At 34.3% G+C, this 22,521-nt stretch overlaps 1 protein-coding gene across 1 annotated transcript; it reads left to right on the top strand.

Moving 5' to 3' along the window:
- The first annotated feature begins 2,807 nt into the window (after nt 1-2,807).
- On the top strand, nt 2,808-20,535 carry LOC137406949 (taste receptor type 2 member 42-like). The gene is given in 2 exon segments (XM_068093551.1): nt 2,808-2,940; nt 19,670-20,535. Coding segments are annotated over 2 exon segments (999 nt in total).
- Nucleotides 20,536-22,521: the final 1,986 nt, after the last annotated feature.

Below are 22,521 nucleotides of genomic sequence, written 5' to 3'. Positions count from 1 at the left end.
TACAGAGAAGACAAAGGTCGTCTTGGAGGTTACTCGGACCATCTCGTGCTTTAGAAGGTGGTAGGCAAAACCTTCAGGTAGGATATTCTAAGAACAAAAAGTATCATCAAATACCTTCATTGGTGAACACATCACAATCATACTCAGACCATGATTAATAGCAAAGATACACTATATAGTTGCTTCGTCATTACTAGTTTGACCAATGTAGTGAGTAGCTGGCGGCAAATGCCCACCAACCTCCCCGAAAATAATGTAATGGGGCAAATGAAATGCATGAATTTTGGGGGATTTTGACAAACCAGGTGTCATATTAAAGCGAAGTACGTTCTAAAAGACGAGCTCATTTACGAAGCGCCACATGTAATTTGGACAGAGTAGGCTTGACTTAAAAGACGGATTCATAATATAATATGCTTGGCAGGCATATGATATTTATTCTGTGAAGCAATTGTATGAGAAAAGGTTTTCCTTGGCTTGTCTTTGGTATGAGCAAGCAAAATCTAGTTCAGTGTTCAGTTAGTTAACACAAAGTGCAAGTAGAGTAAGTAGTTTGAGATTGATTTTGATACAATGTGGTTATATACAAAATTAAAAATCAAATGATTATATCTCTGCTCTACTCTTCCCCTGACTTAACTGAAGATCAAAGACAGACCGACAGACAGACTGACAGACAGACCACACAGGACAGTCGCTTGAGCCTTGTTTTCAGTTCATGTTGCTCTATCTAATTATCCTGTTAATTAGTTATGATAAGTATTTACAGGTTATAAATCATAGACAACTAGAGAGCACATGAACTCACCAAACTACTTAGGCTTGCGACTTGTTGCAGGACTCGTCGGTACGTCTACCTCTGAGTGTTGTCCAACTTCAAGTCCCTGGAGCTCACGAGATTGGGAGCTGCAGATTTCTTATTCCAAAATCAACCACTCAGAGGCAGTGCCTAGAAACTGGTAGGCTGTCTTTACCTTTATTTGAGCCATAAGGGATCCAATGCTGTGTGTCTTTCAAGGTTAAATTATTCACTCTTACATCAGCATTGGTTCCGTTGAAGTATGTATAATTAGATGGTAATACTTAGTTCATAGGATATGCCAGTCATGAGTCGTAGCTTTTGTTTCGGAAGGGCAACTGCGTTAGCTATAGCCTACTATGTATAATTTGTAGTTCTTTGTTTCTATGTGCTAGTCAGGTATACTAATTTTGCACATATCAATGTCATGCCTTACTTTACAAATGCTGTCCCATTCTGATACTCCCACTTCTTGGTGACTGGCTGCTGGTTTTTTACAATGATATGTGTGGTCAGTGCTCATGGTATGATAGGTGTCTGATTCAAGCTTGCTGAAAGAATCTTTTCTCCAAGATGGGGAAGATGCAAGTTTAGTGTACGAGTTTAGTTGCGTAGTTTAGAACGCCATAATGAGCGTACTCAGTGGGTAAACCCAACAACCCGTTATTCCTAACTCCCGCGTGCGTTCTCATTTGGGGTGCTAATTTCCTCTCGCCTACGTAGGCTGGTCAGGTATAATGGCAGTGGCTCAAAACCTGGTCAGTTTCTGGGTCGTTTTGTAGGGGTGAAGCTTAATCCGGAAATACAAAAGCTTTAAAGTTAGCCGTACTGAGCCACAGTTAGTCGTTTTAAGCCACTGCAAATGTTTAGTTGTTGAGAAATCGAGTAGTTATCTTTTTGTTTAACAAAATATCATGTAAGCATCTTTTTCAAGCAAATTTTAATTACAAATATGAGTTCTTTTAGCAAAATAACATAAAGTACTTACATAGCTGTTTATTGTAGTTTTTTCCTGTTAAGAATAAATGGTAATATGCTCACGAAGCGGAAAAAATTTTCTCAAAAATACACCATTAATTATTCTGTATTCGGTTATACTTGAAAAATAGTTTTATATTTTTTTAATATGAATACACTTTTGTAAGGCATTGTAACTTTAGGCATTGTACTTCATGTAAGGTATTACATGAAATATTGAAAAGTTACGATTATGTTCTGAACAAATAAAAGGCACATTAAAACGATTGTCCACTTTGTTACCATTCTGAGAGCCTAAAATGATTCTATTTAATTTCACTGTAAATATTAATATTAGCATCTCGTTGGGCATTGATTGTAAAAATGAAGAAAACAGAAGACATCAGTTTTTTATCTTTACTGTATTTGCTACAAGCACACACTTTTTTAACAACTAACTTTGTATTACTACTAAGTCTCAACTGTAGTACCTTTTGAAACAACGACAGTATGGAGCTACCTAAGGAACAACCATTTATTTGTGTATCTCAAATTTTATTTGAACTTGTTACTACAATGGTGCGTTGTCAGTAGCACTGCCAGGCCTAGGCTGTATCTCATCTGTTTGGCTCACAAGAAGTGTAGGAGAAGAGGCAAAGTAAATCAAATTTTTGTAGTCTCCTGCAATGCAGGGCAGTTATACTTTCGGACTAGAGAGCCTGCCTGTGATCAGTAGTCCTCAGTAGTCAGAGTCGGTTACTGTTTGCAATTTGTCTTAAAAAATTAATTGAAATGCACTGCATATTCATATTGCTTCAACCTTAAAAGAAGACCTCAGTGGGTCATCATGTATCCATAACTGACTTTTTGTATCCGTCATTTCATCTTCTATATAGGCCTACCTACAGGCCTCCCGTGCCTGTAGTCGGCAATCATGTCGGTAGGTTATCGAAGGCTCGATAGCTGAATGACATGATTGCTGACAAAAGTCAACTTCTACGAGGAGCCTAAGGGCCTAACAAATATATTTTTTGCAGTGCATTTAAGCATTATGCCACTTGTTCTTGCCTCATCGTTAGAAGAGGCTGAGCAAGCCATCAAAGCCCATGAAATCGAATATGGCAACAAGTTTTACACATACCATGAGGACAGCATATTCAACAAGCATGAAAGACTTTTTGAAGGTAATCTCATATCCTTAAAGCACTTTTTCTCCACTGCCTAATTTGTGATCTTGTGTTGAAAATGAACATTTTATACCTCGGATATTTTAGTGTAACCTTGATTGCGAAGTGTAACCTTGATTGTAAAGTGTAGGCCTATGCTTGGTTGTTGTGCAGTAGAAGTACATGTCAATAGTAGCTTATATGTTTTTATGCTGCAGTTTTATGAGGCCCTTTTTGGTTTGTTTTTGTACTATGTGATCTATGACGTCACAGGTCCTACTTGAAGCAGAGTTGACACAACTTTCATCAGTTCACTAGCAACTCACACTGGATACACACCATCTACCTCTCAGCAATAAAGGATTACTCTCTATGGGCACTCAACTCTTAAGCTTAATTTAACGAAGTGGATATTCATGTATATACAGACATGCAGTGGATTACAATCAAGCTTATAGTGCAGCCTTCATTCGAAGATATACATGGGCTTCAATGTACAAGCACTGGCATGCAACTGAAATGACATTAAAAATCATTGTATATTAATAACTACAATCAAGCAAGCAATAAATGTATCAAGCATCATATACATGCAGCAGTTAGTTCTCAATTGAGTGTTAGCAATCAAGTAAGGCTAAAAACCTACAACGTCTTCAGCCAATGAATCTAAAAATTCTGTACCATGTTTCTTAATTTTAAAATTTATCTGCTCTAATTTAGCAAGGTGAAAATATTTGGAGAGGAAAGAAGGTCATTCATGACAGTCAAGGCTATTTATGTATGTATGGCGAAGAAAAAGAGTATGGCTGCATGTACGGCCCTGAAAGACATCAAACCCAGAAGGAAAAGTACAAAGAACAGCGGAGGGTAAGTTACCGGTACACCAAGAATATTTTACTCAGGCTATTATAAGGGATATTTTTGGACAGCAAAACTCGGTCATTGTATGTCCAATATATTTAGACAGGGCTATCCTTTCATGTCTTTGCAAATGCACAGATAGTATAGTATGGATTTTACATAAAGATGATAAATAATATTTATTACTTTTATGGATTTTAATTTGTCTTATTTCTGAAACAGCTATCTTGTAACAAAAGCACGCGTGCACATTTATGTTCTTGTAAGCCTGAAATCAGAGAATGCAGTAAATTTAAGTCTACACTACTGTGAGGGTTGGATATGTCTAAGCTGTATTCGATACTTTGCTTTCGGTCTCACAGTACATCAAAGTTCAAAAACACTTTCTCTTATTTTAATTCATCTACACTCTCATAGAAATTCGGTAGAATTGCAAAGAAACAAGGACTTAACCCAATAGCCAGTAAAGTTTACGGCAATCTGTCTCATTTTTCTTGAGGATTTCTCATCCCGAGGCCTCACACATGCGCCAGATAGCATTACATCGCAGTTCACACCTTTGCTTAAACTTGGACGTAATATTTTATTTTACATTTAATATTTCACACCTAAAATTTGCAAAAGCAATCATTAAAAGCAAGATGAAATGAATGCTTATTTTAGAGCCCTGGCAACAAAGCCTTTGTTTGGACTCTTTTGTCAATTTGAATTTGGTTAGATTGTGCCCACAAATATAAATATTATGGCGCCTTACAGTGCCTCGCGTTGCGCGTTCACAACTCGAGTTGCACAACTCGAGTTGCACAACTCGAGTTCATCAAAACCCAAGCCGAGTTCTTTCAACAACAACTCGGCTTGAGAACTCGGCTTGGGGCAAAAATCTCATGCATTTCTCACTCATTTTCATTTTTTCTTTGGGGTGATTGCGTGAGTCTGACGCCCAATGCGTGAGAGTTGGCTGGTATGGCACTGTAAGGCGCCATACTAAAAATCTCATCATTTCATTTTCTCTAGCTACGGTATATTTTTATATGGAATTTTTTGTGTGCATCATTAAACGTCGTTGACATAATTCCTATGTTTGTTCATTTCTGGTTTTCATTCAGTTTCTTGTCAGGTTCTAGAAAGATAACTCTTTTTTTCATCTGAGAAAGAAGTGGCCCAGCTCCCACATAGATTGTTTTTTAGTTTGCTTTTTACATTCTACAATTGTTTTTGTCTCATTATATTTATAGAAACAAATATGCGCAAATACCACCAATATATATAATTTAAATGTGAATATATATTTAAATTATTATTATTAAAGTTCTGTAAATGTTCTGTAAATGAGACACCCCAATTACTCACTTTGCTTTCTTTACGAACCAGTGTTAGTTTTGCATAACACAACTCGAGTTCATCAAAAACCCAGGCCGAGTTGTACAACACGGCAACTTGAGTTGTACAACTCGAGTTGCAAACATGCAACGCGAGGCACTGTAAGGCGCCATATAAATATGCTATACATGTGCATAAATCCATATATGTTGTCACATGGTGTCGCTATACGTAATTTACGTATTATTTATATTTTTAGTCACAGAATCGAACAAAGAGACCGCATCCTCAAGACAATACATCTGATAGTAACACGAAGATACTCACATAACCAGCAATAAAATTTTAGGCAAATTGTGCAATATTAATTATGGTTAAATGTGGAATTTCATTGGTAGGCGGATCTTCAAGCCCTTTATAACCCTAGATTAGTAGCTAGAAAAACATGAATATATAGTAGGATAATGCAGAAGAACCCCTTGTGTAGGCAGGATTAGGTTTTAGAAACAAATTATTTGCTGCCAACTGCGATATTTGTTAAGTTGCCTGTTCACACCCAGCCAAACGTTCAATGCCTCGAGCATTTTGATTTATAGCTCAAGATAAGGAGGAAACGCAGTGCTTGCTCAGGACGGGTAGGAGTAAGAGCAGAGGCTATGCGAGCTTCCATAGATGTGGGGAGCATCTACAAAACGCCACAAACGACAGCATTATAGATGTAACTGAGACACCTGATGTTACTTTCATATCTAACAGCCCGGTGAGTGGTAATATTCAGTAACTCAGTTTTAAAATTAGAACCCTGTTGCATGATGCTTTCGTGTCACTTTAGTGTAAGTGCTCAGTGTCTGAATTGGAGAGAGTTGTGCAGCGATGCTCCCAAATCTCCGATTCCAGATTTGTAAAGCTTATCAAATCGCTGGCATGCGTTTTGATCCAAATCAAATCACTTAGGAGGGTGACGACTCAGCTTTGAAATAAAATGAAATTAAAACCATCATCCATTATGTAATTGATGGTTTTAATTTGATTTAATTTACAAGCTGGGTAATCCATTTTCATGGTGCTTTGATGCCAATCTCATGATTGGTGATTTGATGTGATTTGCAAATCTCTAATCAGGATTTGGGAGCATCTCTGGAGTTGTTATCAACTCTTTGAGAAGTTGATAACAAGGTGCCACAACACCATCCGATTCATAGACTGAGTACTTGGACTAATTTCGCTGTTGTCTTCTACAAGTCAACTCTATGGGCTAAGTCGGTGGAGCAGTGTAGGATTGGAGAAGATATATGAAGCCAGAAAATAATTGTGAAATAAAACTATTGTAAAAACAGTAATAAAGTCAGGAATTAGCAAAAGCAGATTTGCCCGGTTCTTTGAGATCGCCAAATTAACTTCCAGCTAATCACAATGTCCAATGTAACTTTCCAATCTGCTTCATTAAATTAACAAATAATATTCCTGTCAAAGTCAAAAATCATCTCAAAACAATGCCACTTGAATACTGCATTCACAGTACTTTACAAGTTCAAGGGGATGTAAATACACATGCTATGATTGTCTTTATTCTAGATCAAGGATCTCCAAGAGGAGTTTGCAGGGAGTAAGAAATGACAGAGCAAAAATGCTTTCTGAGTCCTGAGGCTTTATAATACATGCAATATCTAAATAGGCATAGAACAAGTTTGTTCCCTATAGCTGTTGGTGAACTGGCAATGAAGGGAGTGCACGCCAGATGGCATCTGGCGTGCCCTCCCCTCATTGCCAGTTCATCTGCAGCCATAGAGAACAAACTTGTTCTAGATAGGAATACTTTTATATGCAAAAACTTGAACTGTTTCAGCTTGTACTGTGCTCAATTTCGAGTAAATATATTGATCAAATTAAAACATACCTGCATACATACAACATTCAGGATTTTCAACACTGATTTTTTTTTAAATAACCCAGACTTATATTCACTTATTTTCACATATCAACATGTAGTATATGTGGCCCTTTTCTACTGTGTTATTTTGTTCTCATTTGTGCTTGTTAAAGGCCTTTTATGGCTTTGGTGCTGATGTGGTAGTAATTAAGTTATGTGCAACATTTTCATTTTATATCAAATAAAGTAAAATTATTAAACTTAACAATTTATTATGATAGATTCGTCCGATAACTGAAACAACCTACTTCCTATGATTGTTCCAGTGGTCCATCACCAGACATTTTGTCATTGCGCATCGACTTTTCAAACAATGTATGCTGTATAACGTCAGCAATGCCAATAGATATACATCATGCTAAAGGTTTTGTGTGCTGCCCTCTGATTTTTCAGAATTGGCTACATTGTGCTTGTGGAGGTAACGGGAGAGCTGCTAACAAGGATGCACAACAATTGCCACATGCATTATTTATATTGAAGCAAGAAAATACATCATCATGCCAACAACAAGAAAATATTTTTTGCCCAACAAGTCAAGAAAAATTTTTTGGTCACACATTGCTGTACTTAAATAATAAATATATAAGCAAGCTGGCAAATGAATACCTACAGAGCCGGTCAAGTTCAAAATCTAAATAAAGTTAGTTGTTGGAGAAGTCGGTGTTTGCAGTAAAGATAAAATAGACTAATTTTTTCTGTTGCCTTTTTACAATCTTTGTGTCATGATACGCTAACATAAATAGTTAGACTAAAATGAAATAGAATCTTCTTTAGCTCTCAGAATGGTAGCAAAGTAGACAATTGTTTCAATGTGCATTTTAGTTGGTTAGAACATAATCACAAATATTCAATAACTTATGTAATACTACGTTACATACATAAAAGTGCAATCATATTACAACGTATGTAACATATCTTTCATATTCACTGTATAAACGAATACAGAATAATTAATTATGTATTTTTGAGAAGATTTTTTCCATTTCGTGAGCATGTTACTATTTCGTCTTAACACGACAAAACTACGATAAACAGCTATGTGACTACGTTACGCTAGTTTGATGAAAGATCTCATATTTTTAATTAAAGATTTGCATAAAAAGATGTTTATGCTTTATTTTGTTACAAAAAATAAAAAGATTACAGACTCAATTTCTAACATACTAAACATTGGCACTTGCTTAAAACCTCGTCGCTTAGTGCCGACAAAACATTTGTATTTCCGGATTAAGCTCCACCTCTACAAAACGACCCAGAAACTGTCCAGGTTTTGAGCCACTGCCATTATACCTGACTATAATAGTAATAGTAAAGATATATATATATATATATATATATATATATATATATATATATATATATATATATATATAGACAGCGTGAGAGCAGCAGTAATAGTAAAGATATATATATAGACAGCGTGAGAGCAGCAGTAATAGTAATAGTAAAGATATATATACACAGGGTGAGAGCAGCAGTAATAGTAAAGATATATATACACAGGGTGAGAGCAGCAGTAATAGTAAAGATATATATAGACAGCGTGAGAGCAGCAGTAATAATTAAGATATATATACACAGGGTGAGAGCAGCAGTAATAATTAAGATATATATAGACAGTGTGAGAGCAGCAGTAATAGTAAAGATATATATAGACAGTGTGAGAGCAGCAGTAATAGTAAAAATATATATAGACAGCGTGAGAGCAGCAGTAATATTGAAGATGTATATAGACAGCGTGAGAGCAGCAGTAATAGTAATAGTAAAGATATATATATAGACAGCGTGGGAGCAGCAGTAATAGTTAATAATATTAGTAAACAGAGTGTTGATTACAATGCCATGTGGCATTGTTGCACCATTGCTCATTTATGTTTAGCATAAAATGCATAATTAATGCTTTTCAAATGTAAATTTATTTATTTATATTCTTTATGCCGTACTTCCCATGTTCTCATTCTATTTTACACAACGGGCAGCTGTTGCTTGAAGTAAAGTTTTGGCACTAGCCGTGCATCGCATATCGCTGCCTTTAGACTTGTGCTAAGCTCCGACTCGCTATTCCCATCAAATTTGCTCTTCTAAAATTAGACACATTCTATGGTTGAGATAAATACTTTGTTAGATGTCAGAGCCATATAGACTGGCATATTTTGGCAGCTGATCGAAATCTGATCGAAATCTGATCGAAATCTGATCGAAATCTGATCGAAATCTGATCGAAATCTGCGCCAAAACAGTTTATTGAAATATTTGGAATGTAGCTCTTAAAGATGAGCTTGCACAAAGAATTACTTGATTTTATAGGAAAGTGCAAAGATTTTTCTATCATTTGCGATTGTTTTTAATGCTTGAGGTGATCAGACTGCCAGGATGTTTCAATGTTAAAATCAATAATCTTGCTGTTAAAACTCTCAGGTCAAGCGAAAGCGCAGCTATGATGTCATTAGTTGCAAACAGATCGACAGAATAGAAACGTGCTGCACTTGAAAGTGATAGTCGATATCAACTATAATAGCAACTATAGCAACTAGTGATGTCATTTCTCACATACTTTTCTTTTGAGTGTTTCATCTGCAATCAAATTTTGTCGATTTTAACCTTAAAACATCATTCAGATCAGCTCAAACATCAAAACAATTTCAAATGATAAAAAACACCCGATATTTTCCAATAAAATTTGCTAGAATTTTGTGCAAGTTCATCTTTAAATGCTAACATTGGCTATATAAGCTATATTAGCTATATAAGCTATATTAGCTATATTAGCTATATTGAGTTCGGGACTTCAGTTTAACGTTTGCATTTCGATGTCAGTCTACACTTTTTGAATATTTGAAGTAAAGAGCGGGTCATTACAGGGACAAGTGCGTGTTAATCAGGAGTAACTTGTTTGTGTAGAAATGTGCACCAGTTTCGCCTGAGCCTGAAGGCGGGTCCAAAACAGATTTAAACTACTGGTTTCATTGTTACAATGGGTTAACAAACTATCTGCTCTCTTAACTGAGAGATCTATTGCTCTGGCTGATGCATAATTACTATGCCATTTTTGGCTGTTCAAGGCTTTGGTAAAACTGCGAAAGATAGGGTGTACTCATCACAAGATTTACTCCTGCTACAAACTAGGGTATGATCACATTGTTATGACACTCAACTATTCGAAAAAATATTATGAAGAAGCCTAGGTTTAACGCATTCTATAGATTGTTGGTACAAGAAATATTGCTGCCACGCCAAGAGTTCATAAGTCAGCAAAGGTTAATATTGCTTAACTGTTTTCCCATGACCAAAGACGAGCGAAGCGAATGTTTGGAGGCTTTATAATAAATGCATATGCGCAAACAACTCCCAAAAAATTTTCCGTCAACGGCCGTTACCAAACCTTTGCGCAATAACCCCATCAAAAAATTTAACCATTTTTGTGTAGAGTCGTTTAAGTATAATAATGATACAAAATAATATAAACATATTTAAATATGTTACTAAGTCTTTGAAAAGTTGACGCAATATCCTAAAACTAACCCATCTGATCGGCTTATACATAAATAGACAGATTAATTTGGCCTAAAATCGCGATAAAAACTTGACACGCTTTTTTTAATCAAAATTAAGACCGGTCAACGAAACGCCGATAAGGCCGTGCGACAAAGAGTAGAACCATTAAGTTGTGCGTATTTCACGAGAAAAACGTGCACATTTTACCAGTCTATGGCATTGTCCAATTGCTGAAGGTTTCTGTAATTAACATAGAAGTACTGAAAAGTAATCGTTTCTTTTTTGCCGATTTTAAAGATAACTGACATTTTGGACACTTATAATTAGTACTTTGGTATTCCAACTGATGTCCAAAGCAATGAAAGTAAAGGAAATAATGGTGATATTTTTCTGACGATTCTTATAAGATTACTACAGTATTTAATTATAAGAATAATTATTCGGATTTATAGGATTATTATAAGATTTAATTATAAGAATGTTCATTCGAATTTACAAGATCAAAGTATATAGTGACTGACGGTGTGCAATATGTTACTGTTATTGTTTTTCTAAAGATTTTGTTGATGATACTGTGACTGCCCAATATCGCGGTACTGCCAAGCTGTTTTTAATATCTGCAAAATTAAGAAATAGGCTTACATTTTCTTATAGATTTACATTTATTCCTATGACAACCAGCTAAAATCTGTTTAGATTTTTAAATTCAACATAATTTTTTAGATATAAATACAGAACTGTAGATAAATATCACAACTTCTTGATATTAGTTGATATGACCAATGATATACAGCACCCCAGCCTGTGTATATTATACAGCAGCTTGCCATTTTACTTTTAATATTGCATTTCTCCTATTGCAAGGGAGAGATATAAACATAAGATTTTCCTTTCAATATTGCTGTGTGTTGTACATAATAACACCCAGTTCATTACAGCTACCATTGCAGCTCTCCTATTTCAGCTCTCCTATTGCAGGTATCCTATTGCACTGCGGTGCCATTTGACTGCTAATATTGCATTTCTCAACTGGCAGTACCCTTTCTTTTTCCGTTATCACTTTGGTCGTGGGCTGTATGACAGTGGAAATTCTAGTTGTTAGCGTTAAACTTGTTAAATATTATAAAAAACATGAAAGATCTAAAATCTTCAGTTTGAATAGAAATATGAAAGCGGCTTATTTGTTTAATATCATGTTGTATTTGCTTTCTTAAATGAAGTAATGTAAAAGTGACCATGTATCAGTAGTGTTGGAATACACCATCATATGAAGGGTAGAGCTGAGAGATAATTTGAATATAAGTTTTAACAAAGATTAAAATATGAAAAAAGTTATTTATTACTATGCAAATTTTGTGAAGTTCTCACATCAGGTTTTATTTAATACCGTGGAAAAGATATTTGATGGCTAGGGTTTGTATATACATCTATGTACTATATGTACATAAATACGATATGTACATATAGTACATACATGTAGATGCCTATATGGCTATATAGTATGGCTGTATCTATGTACTAGGTATATAGTACATAGACATGTATTATATACCTAGTACATATCTATGTACTAGGTATATAGTACATAGATATGTACTATATACCTAGTACATATCTATGTACTAAGTATATAGTACATAGATATGTACTATATACCTAGTACATATCTATGTACTAGGTATATAGTACATAGATATGTACTATATACCTAGTACATATCTATGTACTAGGTGTATAGTACATAGATATGTACTATATACCTAGTACATATCTATGTACTAAGTATATAGTACATAAATATGTACTATATACCTAGTACATAGATATGTACTAGGTATATAGTACATGTCTATGTACTATATACCTAGTACATATCTATGTACTAGGTATATAGTACATAGATATGTACTATATGTACTATATACCTAGTACATAGATATGTACTAGGTATATAGTACATGTCTATGTACTATATACCTAGTACATATCTATGTACTAGGTATATAGTACATAGATATGTACTATATACCTAGTACATATCTATGTACTATCAAATATCTTTTCCACAGTATTAAATAAAACCTGATGTGAGAATTTCACAAAATTTGCATAGTAAAAAATAACTTTTTTCATATTTTAATCTTAGTAGTATCGTAACGGCTTTACGCATAGCGATCAACATTAACCAACCAACCGCAAGAAGGGATTAAAGAACATTGCCTGTTCAATAACCAACTCTTAGAGCGATGGTCACTGAAACAGCAAATAAATGAATTATAATGTATAGAGATTTATGTGATCAATAATCAATCAATAATGATAAATCATTGTTTAAGTTGCTTTGTGAGGAAAAGTAAAAATATTTGTGCAAGCAAATATATGTCAAACTATTTATTTGATTTTAATGGCTATTTTTGTTGCCCTTTTTTGTTGTATGATTCTTGTATTTCAAAATTTGGAAACATATTTGTTTGAAATGAAATTATTGCCAATAAATTAATATATAATACAATAAAGTAATATATACTACATATGCAAGTATTGAGAAACGAGCAAACAACTCAGCCTATATATAGAAAAAAATACTTTCTAAATAAAAACAAAGAGCTCACATGATGGTGTAAGCCTGCATGGAGTTATTTGCTCACATGATAGTGTGAGCCTGCATGAAGTTATCCGGTCAGTTTGGAGACTAACATTGACACAACATACAGTATTCGCATCAGGCCATTTCATCAGAGAGAGGAAGCAGACTTTTTCTAGCACTTTAAGAGATGCTAGTGAAATCAATTTGTTGTTCAGTCTGGGCTTGTATGCTTTTGCAACTTTAAGTAAACAATTTATAACTAAAGCTGGCCCTATAGGTGTAATTTATAACTAGAGCTGGCCCTATACATGTAGTTTATAACTATAGCTGGCCCTATACATGTAGTTTATAACTAGAGCTGGCCCTATAGGTGTAGTTTATAACTAAAACTGGCCCTATAGGTGTAGTTTATAACTAGAACTGGCCCTATAGGTGTAGTTCATAACTAGAACTGGCCCTATACGTGTAGTTTATAACTAGAGCTCGCCCTATAGGTGTAGTTTATAACTAGAGCTGGCCCTATACGTGTAGTTTATAACTAGAGCTCGCCCTATAGGTGTAGTTTATAACTAAAACTGGCCCTATACGTGTAGTTTATAACTTGAGGACTTGATAGTTCTGACCAATCATGCGATAGCAAATCTTTCTATGAATAGTTAACTTTTATTTGTTTTAACTTGACACTTTTTTGACAAAAGTTATTTTATCTATATACCAAACTTTTAACACTTTGAAGCTTGGACCAGCAATAATTCGAGGAATCGTCTTCCCACCTAATCCTTTGCCCAGTCAACTGGGTGTGTAGTTTGTTATTCAGGACTTCTTTTTCACATTTGACTCCAAAAATTTTGTTGCTCTGTTCGTAATACGTTTGGAGCCTAATTTCTAAGTTTCGAGTCAATTGCCTTAGGGCACTTCTACTGACTGAAAAATGGGAAATAGCTGCTGACAGAACATTTGTTTCTATAGACACACTTTTCTATAGATACACTTTTTTATAGACACACTTTTCTAGACACACTTTTCTATAGACCCACCTTTCTATAGACACACTTTGCTATAGACACACTTTTCTATGGACACACTTTGCTATAGACACACTTTTCTATGGACACACTTTTCTATAGACACACTTTTCTATAGACAAACTTTTCTATAGACACACTTTTCTATAGACACACTTTTCTATAGACACACTTTTCTATAGACACCTTGGATGAAACTTTTGGGAACGAAATATTAGAAATAGACTAAGCTTCCCTTCAGCAACAAGAGTTTCCCACTAAAACTATGTACTTTTGTACTCATAACAAATATACGGACTCTATCATACTCACTGTACTGCGATCATTATCCTTCTTCAGTTACTTCTAAAATGTCAGTTCTTTGAAAGAGTGTGAAAAAAATACTATATTTAATTTCATAGAGTTCTGCAAACTTTGAGCTTTTGAGCTTCAATATAATACTTAATTAGAAAAGGAATTGTACTATTCTAAGTGCTTTCACAGTTGACGGTAGGTTGTTAATACTGTCAAGGATTGGGCAATCTGCATGAAGATACCTGTTTAGGTTTGAAAGTGGCAAACATATGAATCGGATGGAATTAAAAATAAATAGATATAATAAACTAGAAATTCCCCTGTTATACAGCCTATGACCAAAGTGATATTGGAAAAAAGAAATGGTACTGATGGTTGAGAAATGCAATATTAGGAGTCAAATGGCAATGCAGTGCAATAGGATAACTGCAATGGTAGCTGCAATGTACTGGGTGCGGGTGTTATTATATACAACAAACAGCAATAATGAAAGGAAAAGATTATATGTTTATCTCTCCCCTTGCAATAGGAGAAATGCAATATTGACCAATATTAGAAGTAAAATGCACTGATATTATTAGAATAACCAATATTATTAATATAATAATACAGTAATAATAGAAAACCAATGCACAATTTTGTTTACAATTCCAAACGTCATAGCTAACAATATCAAGAAGTTGTGATATTTATATAGATTTTTAGAAAATCTATTTAAAAAAGTGTTTGGTCATGACAAGCAGCAATAATGAAAGGAAAAGATTATATGTTGATATCTCTTCCCCTGCAATAGGAGAAATGCAATATTAGAAGTAAAATGCACTGATATTATTAGAATAACCAATATTATTAATATAGTAATACAGTAATAATAGAAAACCAATGCACAATTTTGTTTACATTTTAAAACGTCATAGCAACCAATATCAAGAAGTTGTGATATTTATATAGATTTTTAGAAAATCTATTTAACAAAACTATTTAAGAAAAGTAATAACAGTAACATACTGCCCATCATCGATGTTGTTAGTGTGACTATAAGACTTCAATAGTCATCCAAACTTATAATTAAATATTGTAATAATCCCATAAGAATCGTTAGAAATAAATATCATCGTCATTTCCTTTACTTTCACTGCTTTGGACATCAGTTAAAATACACAAGAAATCAAGTTTCCAAAATGTCAGTTACTTTGAAATCGGCAAAAAAAGAAACGATTTTTGTACTTCTACATTAATTACAGAAACCTTCGGCATTTCGACAATGCTATAGACTGGTGAAATGTGCATGTTATTTTTTCATGAAATGTGCACGACTTAATGGTTCTATTCTATGTCGCTCGCCATTTCGTTTGCCGGTCTTGATTTTGATAAAAGTAAGGCTTGGCCAGTTTTAATAAAGATTTTTGGCCGAATTAATCTGTCTATTTATGTATAATCTGATCAGATGGGTTAGTTTTAAGATATTGCGGTAACCTTTCAAAGACTTGGTAACATATTTAAATATGTTTGTATGTGTTTTGTATCGTTATTATACCTTAATGACTCTACAAAAATTTTTTTAAATTTGTTGATGAGATTTCGATACAAGGGTTTCCGACATTGTTGATGAATAATTTTCGTAAGTTGTGTGCACATGCATTTATCACAAAAACTCTCAACCTTCGCTCCGCTCGTTTGGTCGTGGGAGAAGTATTTTTAGCTATAAACATGTATCGGGTATCATATAACATAAAACAGATCATACATATACATCATATTTATCATACATATACATCATATATATCATACATATACATCATATATATTATACATATACATCATATATATACATCATATATATACATCATATATACATCATATATATCATACATATACATCATATATATACATCATATATATCGTATATATACATCATATATATCATACATATACATCATATATATACATCATATATATCGTATATATACATCATATATATCATACATATACATCATATATATGCATCATATATATCATATATACCATACAAATAATAAGCATATCAGGTTTTGTCACCACAAAGTAAAACTGTTGATACATCTTTGTAACATGAACTTCGCCTGGCTTGTCACAGCTTAACCTTACCTGTCACAACCTCACCTCACATGTCACAGCTTAACCTTACCTGTCACAACCTCACCTCACATGTCACAGCTTAACCTCACATGTCACAACCTCACCTCACATGTCACAGCTTAACCTTACCTGTCACAACCTCACCTCACATGTCACAGCTTAACCTTACCTGTCACAACCTCACCTCACATGTCACAAAGCCACTTCTAACTGCTGGATGGCTGCTCATTAGTATTCTGCGTGTTCCATCTAAGCCTGTGAATTACTGCTCATCATGGAGTGATTCTTTGAAAGTCACTTGATATGCCAGGGGATAGCGGTAAGATGCCGGTGTGCAGCCTTATTCACCCTGTCTGTGGCATATATTTGCATTATTCACAAAGATTGCCAATACAAAAAGCGCATAAAATGAACACTGAGATGTTTTATTTTGGTAAATGCCATAGTTATGCACCTGGTGAGGAAAAACGGTGTAACATAGAGAGAAGATTCATGTCCTACTTAAGGAACATGGAAAAAGAATTTGGTTAAAAGACACCTATATGAAAATAGACATTCTGCTGCAAGACACTGGAATCTGTTGTAAACTATGGCTCTTTCTGTAAAACCATATGAGCTCATAAATGTAATCTCATTGGACAGTTTTTGTCACAGCTAATCTGCCAGTTACGGTTTTTGGATATTAAATTTTTTTTATTTATACATGTATATAACACTGTCATGAATGGCAAATATTATAATCAGTTAACAAATTAATTAATTATTAATACTTTTTGTTAACTATTAATTAATAATATAAATATTAATAAGTTATTATTTAACCACGATCAAGTTTTGTCGAGTTTAATTTTACATGTAAAACATCCTAGCGGTCCGATCACCTCAAACATTAAAAACAATCACAAATGATTGAAAAATACCGATACTTTCTGATGAAATCCAATAAAATTTTGTGTCAGCTCATTTTTAAGGTAGTGACCGCTTTGATTTTTTCATTGTTTCTGAGATGCTGCTGGTCCATGAGATAAGAATGACCTACAGGGAGAGACAGGACACTTATAACCTTTCTATGGGGTAGGAATGACGCACAAGGACATAGAAGACACTCAAAATCTTTCCATGAGGTAGGAATGACATACTGTACAAAGTGAGACAGGGCATTTATAACCTTTCCATGAGGTAGGAATGGCATACAAGGAGAGACAGGATGCTTATAACCTTTCCATGAGGTAGGAATGGCATACAAGGAGAGACAGGACACTTATAACCTTTCTATGGGGTAGGAATGGCATACAAGGAGATACAGGACACTTATAACCTTTCCATGAGGTAGGAATGACATACAAGGAGATACAGGACACTTATAACCTTTCTATGGGGTAGGAATGACGCACAAGGAGAGACAGGGCACTTAAAACTTTTCCATGAGGTAAGAATGGCATACAAAGAGATACAGGACACTTATAACCTTTCCATGAGGTAGGAATGGCATACAAGGAGAGACAGGACACTTATAACTTTTCCATGAGGTAAGAATGGCATACAAGGAGATACAGGACACTTAAAACCTTTCCATGAGGTAGGAATGGCATACAAGGAGAGACAGGGCACTTAAAACTTTTCCATGAGGTAGGAATGGCATACAAAGAGATACAGGACACTTACAACCTTTCCATGAGGTAGGAATGGCATACAAGGAGAGACAGGATGCTTATAACCTTTCCATGAGGTAGGAATGAAATACAAGAAGAGACAGGACACTTATAACCTTTCCATGAGGTAGGAATGACATACAAGGAGAGACAGGACACTTATAACCTTTCCATGAGGTAGGAATGACATACAAGGAGAGACAGGACACTTATAACCTTTCCATGAGGTAGGAATGACATACAAGGAGAGACAGGACACTTATAACCTTTCCATGAGGTAGGAATGACATACAAGGAGAGACAGGGCATTTATAACCTTTCCATGAGGTAGGAATGACATACAAGGAGAGACAGGACACTTATAACCTTTCCATGAGGTAGGAATGACATACAAGGAGAGACAGGACACTTATAACCTTTCCATGAGGTAGGAATGACATACAAGGAGAGACAGGATACTTATAACCTTTCCATGAGGTAGGAATGACATACAAGGAGCGACAGGATACTTATAACCTTTCCATGAGGTAGGAATGGCATACAAGGAGCGACAGGACACTTATAACCTTTCCATGAGGTAGGAATGACATACAAGGAGCGACAGGACACTTATAACCTTTCCATGGGGTAGGAATGGCATACAAGGAGCGACAGGACACTTATAACCTTTACCTTGCTTCCGCTTATCTAGCTCAGCTTTGACGTCAACTGCTGCCATTTGCAATTATGACAGGAACTGAATTTTTAATTTCATTATATTATTTCTTATCAACACTTATTGCTTCCTTTACTTGCTGTTAAATTTTAACTGCTGTTTTGACAGTAATGTGTTTTAAGATTTTAGTTGAAACTTGGGTAAAATGGTAAGTTTGGTTGAAAGACAGATAAATGAAATAGTTTACTCTGTTTTGACTGAAATCTGTATTATTTCTTGTTTATCACATCATTATTTGAAATATTTTGCAATAGCAACGTTGCAGTTGATTTTACAATTTTTACATGTTTTGGTTAAATTGAAAAATAATTGCATTGAAACGTTATTTATATTGAAAAAAATGAAAATAATTAATTTTCAAGTATTCTTAGGTTTTGCTTCCAAAATATAGAGTGGTATGTTTGTCGCAATGAAAGCCCATAAAAATCATATTGTTTTAAAAATAGAACTATGAACAACTAAAGAAAAAGCTGACTTATGAAATTGTAAAAGTTTTGTTACAATACAAAACAAAGAAATCGACATTCTATTGTTTCGTGTGTGACATCACTTGGTGTGAGATGTCACAGAAACAAGCAGCACCTTAGGTAAGATAGCATACTTACCTATGGTGGTGCTTGTTAGACCATAGGTAAGATAGCATACTTACCTATGGTCTAACAAGTCATATAGCATACATCTAACAAGTCTACTGAAGCTTTCTTAAATTACGAAATATAAATTTTTGCAAATGGCTGCTCTCAAGAACAGCAAACCAAAGCAATACTGAAAATGTATCACTCTATTTATCACTCTATTTATCACACTATTTATCACTCTATTTATCACTCTACTTATCACACTATTTATCACTCTATTTATCACACTATTTATCACTCTACTTATCACTCTATTTGTCACTCTATTTATCACTCTACTTATCACTCTATTTATCACACTATTTATCACTCTACTTATCACTCTATTTGTCACTCTACTTATCACTCTATTTATCACACTATTTATCACTCTACTTATCACTCTATTTGTCACTCTATTTATCACTCTACTTATCACTCTATTTATCACTCTATTTATCACACTATTTATCACTCTATTTATCACTCTACTTATCACACTATTTATCACTCTATTTATCACTCTATTTATCACACTATTTATCACTCTACTTATCACTCTATTTATCACTCTATTTATCACTCTACTTATCACACTATTTATCACTCTATTTATCACACTATTTATCACTCTACATATCACTCTATTTGTCACTCTATTTATCACTCTACTTATCACTCTATTTATCACACTATTTATCACTCTACTTATCACTCTATTTGTCACTCTATTTATCACTCTATTTATCACACTATTAATCACTCTACTTATCACTCTATTTGTCACTCTATTTATCACTCTACTTATCACTCTATTTATCACTCTACTTATCACTCTATTTATCACTCTATTTATCACACTATTTATCACTCTATTTATCACTCTACTTATCACACTATTTATCACTCTATTTATCACTCTATTTATCACACTATTTATCACTCTACTTATCACTCTATTTGTCACTCTATTTATCACTCTACTTATCACTCTATTGATCACTCTACTCATCACTCTATTTATCACTCTACTTATCTTTCTATTTATCACACTATTTATCACTCTACTTATCACACTAGTTATCACTCTATTTATCACTCTATTTATCACACTAATTATCACTCTATTTATCACTTTACTTATCACTCTATTTATCGCTCTATTTATCACTCTATTAATCACACTGTTCATTACTGTATTTATCACTCTATAGATCGTTTAATAACCTATGTAGTCGTTTACAGTCTATGTTAAGACAATATGAGCGCGCAATCATATGAAATATTGTACTACGTGTAAAAATAAAATATTTCTAACAAATAAATAAAGAATAATTAGAAAAATAAATGAAATCGTAAATCATAAATAAAAACTGCTAAACAGTTAAGTATGAATTGTGTTTTAAGACATATGTAATATTACGTAGTTTTCAAGGTTACTTTCAAGAAAAATTGCAACTTCCTGTTTAATTCAGTCCTGCTTTTAGCAACACTGTTTGATTTGTCACCAAAATTTCAATTTTTAAAATTATATTTCAAAATCTACTGATAAAACTTCTATATTTTTATGCATTGCTTGGCATATGGTGAAAAAAGGAAAAAACTTTCAAAGTCAGAGGGAGCCGCAGCGAGGGGATGAAAGAGCGACCCCTGAGGTAGGGTATAAACTTTCCTGAATCATCTAGGACCCCAGGCTTGAGAGTGTTAATGAGTTTGTAGACTTCCAAAAATGTGAAGGATTAGAGAAACACGAGCAGAATCTGTTCAAACCTTGCAGTAGTTCTGGCAAACAATGTCGATGTCTGTGCAAATATATGAGCAAATCATCTTTATGCCGGAATTACATTGCAGATCATGGTTTGTTGCAGCATTGAAGAACTCAGAATAGAATTTTGTAAGCGACAACACAAAATGACTGGTCGATAGCATAACACCCGCAGGTACATCAATAGTAGGATGTGGTTTTGTGATGGATATTAGGCTATCTTAAGAAAGGTTCTACCTAGGTTAAAGATGCATAAAGAATAACAAAGTAAAACTAACTTAATGGAAAAGAGGCTACTTTATTGAGTTACAAACTTTCCTCATCAGTTATGCAACTACAGCTCGAGTTTGTTTTTGTTAATAGCCTATGCTTCCGCTTTATCGTTAATAGCCCGTGCTTCTGCTTTATCGTTAATAGCCTGTGCTTCCGCTTTATTATTAATAGCCCGTGCTTCTGCTTTATTGTTAATAGCCTGTGCTTCTGCTTTATTGTTAATAGCCTGTGCTTCTGCTTTATTGTTAATAGCCTGTGCTTCTGCTTTATTGTTAATAGCCTGTGATTCTGCTTGCCCAAAAGCATGATAAGTTGTTAAAACAAGTACACTGGCAGCTCGGCACACCGTGAGAGATTGTAAAGAGTAATCAGCAAATGTATAATTAGTTTGTAAAGTACCAAGCTGGCTGAGGGGCGTAGTGGTTAGAGCGCCAGACTGTAAATGGGAGTACACGAGTTCCATTCTCACAGGAGCCAATTTTTTTCTTTGATGCTCTAACCTCTGGCTTCAGACAGACGGATGAACTCGGCTCTTATTATAGTAAAGATTTATTTTAGGAAAAAATAATTCATCTGCAGAATAAAGTTACCTGGTCAGTAACTATTTTGCAACATTCAGTCACCTCACAGCATCTTGTCTCCTTCAACGGTTACAAAAGCTGATAGACCAAGATTGATTTTCTCACGAATAAACACGAGCGAAGCAAAGTTTTAGGAGCTTTATGATAAATGCATATGTGCACAAAACTCATGAAAATTATTCATCAACGGCCATCGCAAACCCTTGACCGAAATCTCCTCAACAAATTTAACCATTTTTCAATGGAGTCGTTTAAGTATAATAACGATACAAAACACATATAAACCTATTTAAATATGTTACCAAGTCTTTGAAATTTGTAGACAATATCCTAAACCTTACCTATCTGATCGGATAATACATAACT

The sequence above is a fragment of the Watersipora subatra genome, chromosome 10 (assembly GCF_963576615.1).
Source record: "Watersipora subatra chromosome 10, tzWatSuba1.1, whole genome shotgun sequence".
NCBI lineage: Eukaryota > Metazoa > Bryozoa > Gymnolaemata > Cheilostomatida > Watersiporidae > Watersipora > Watersipora subatra.
This window is presented reverse-complemented; position numbering and strand designations above follow the sequence as displayed.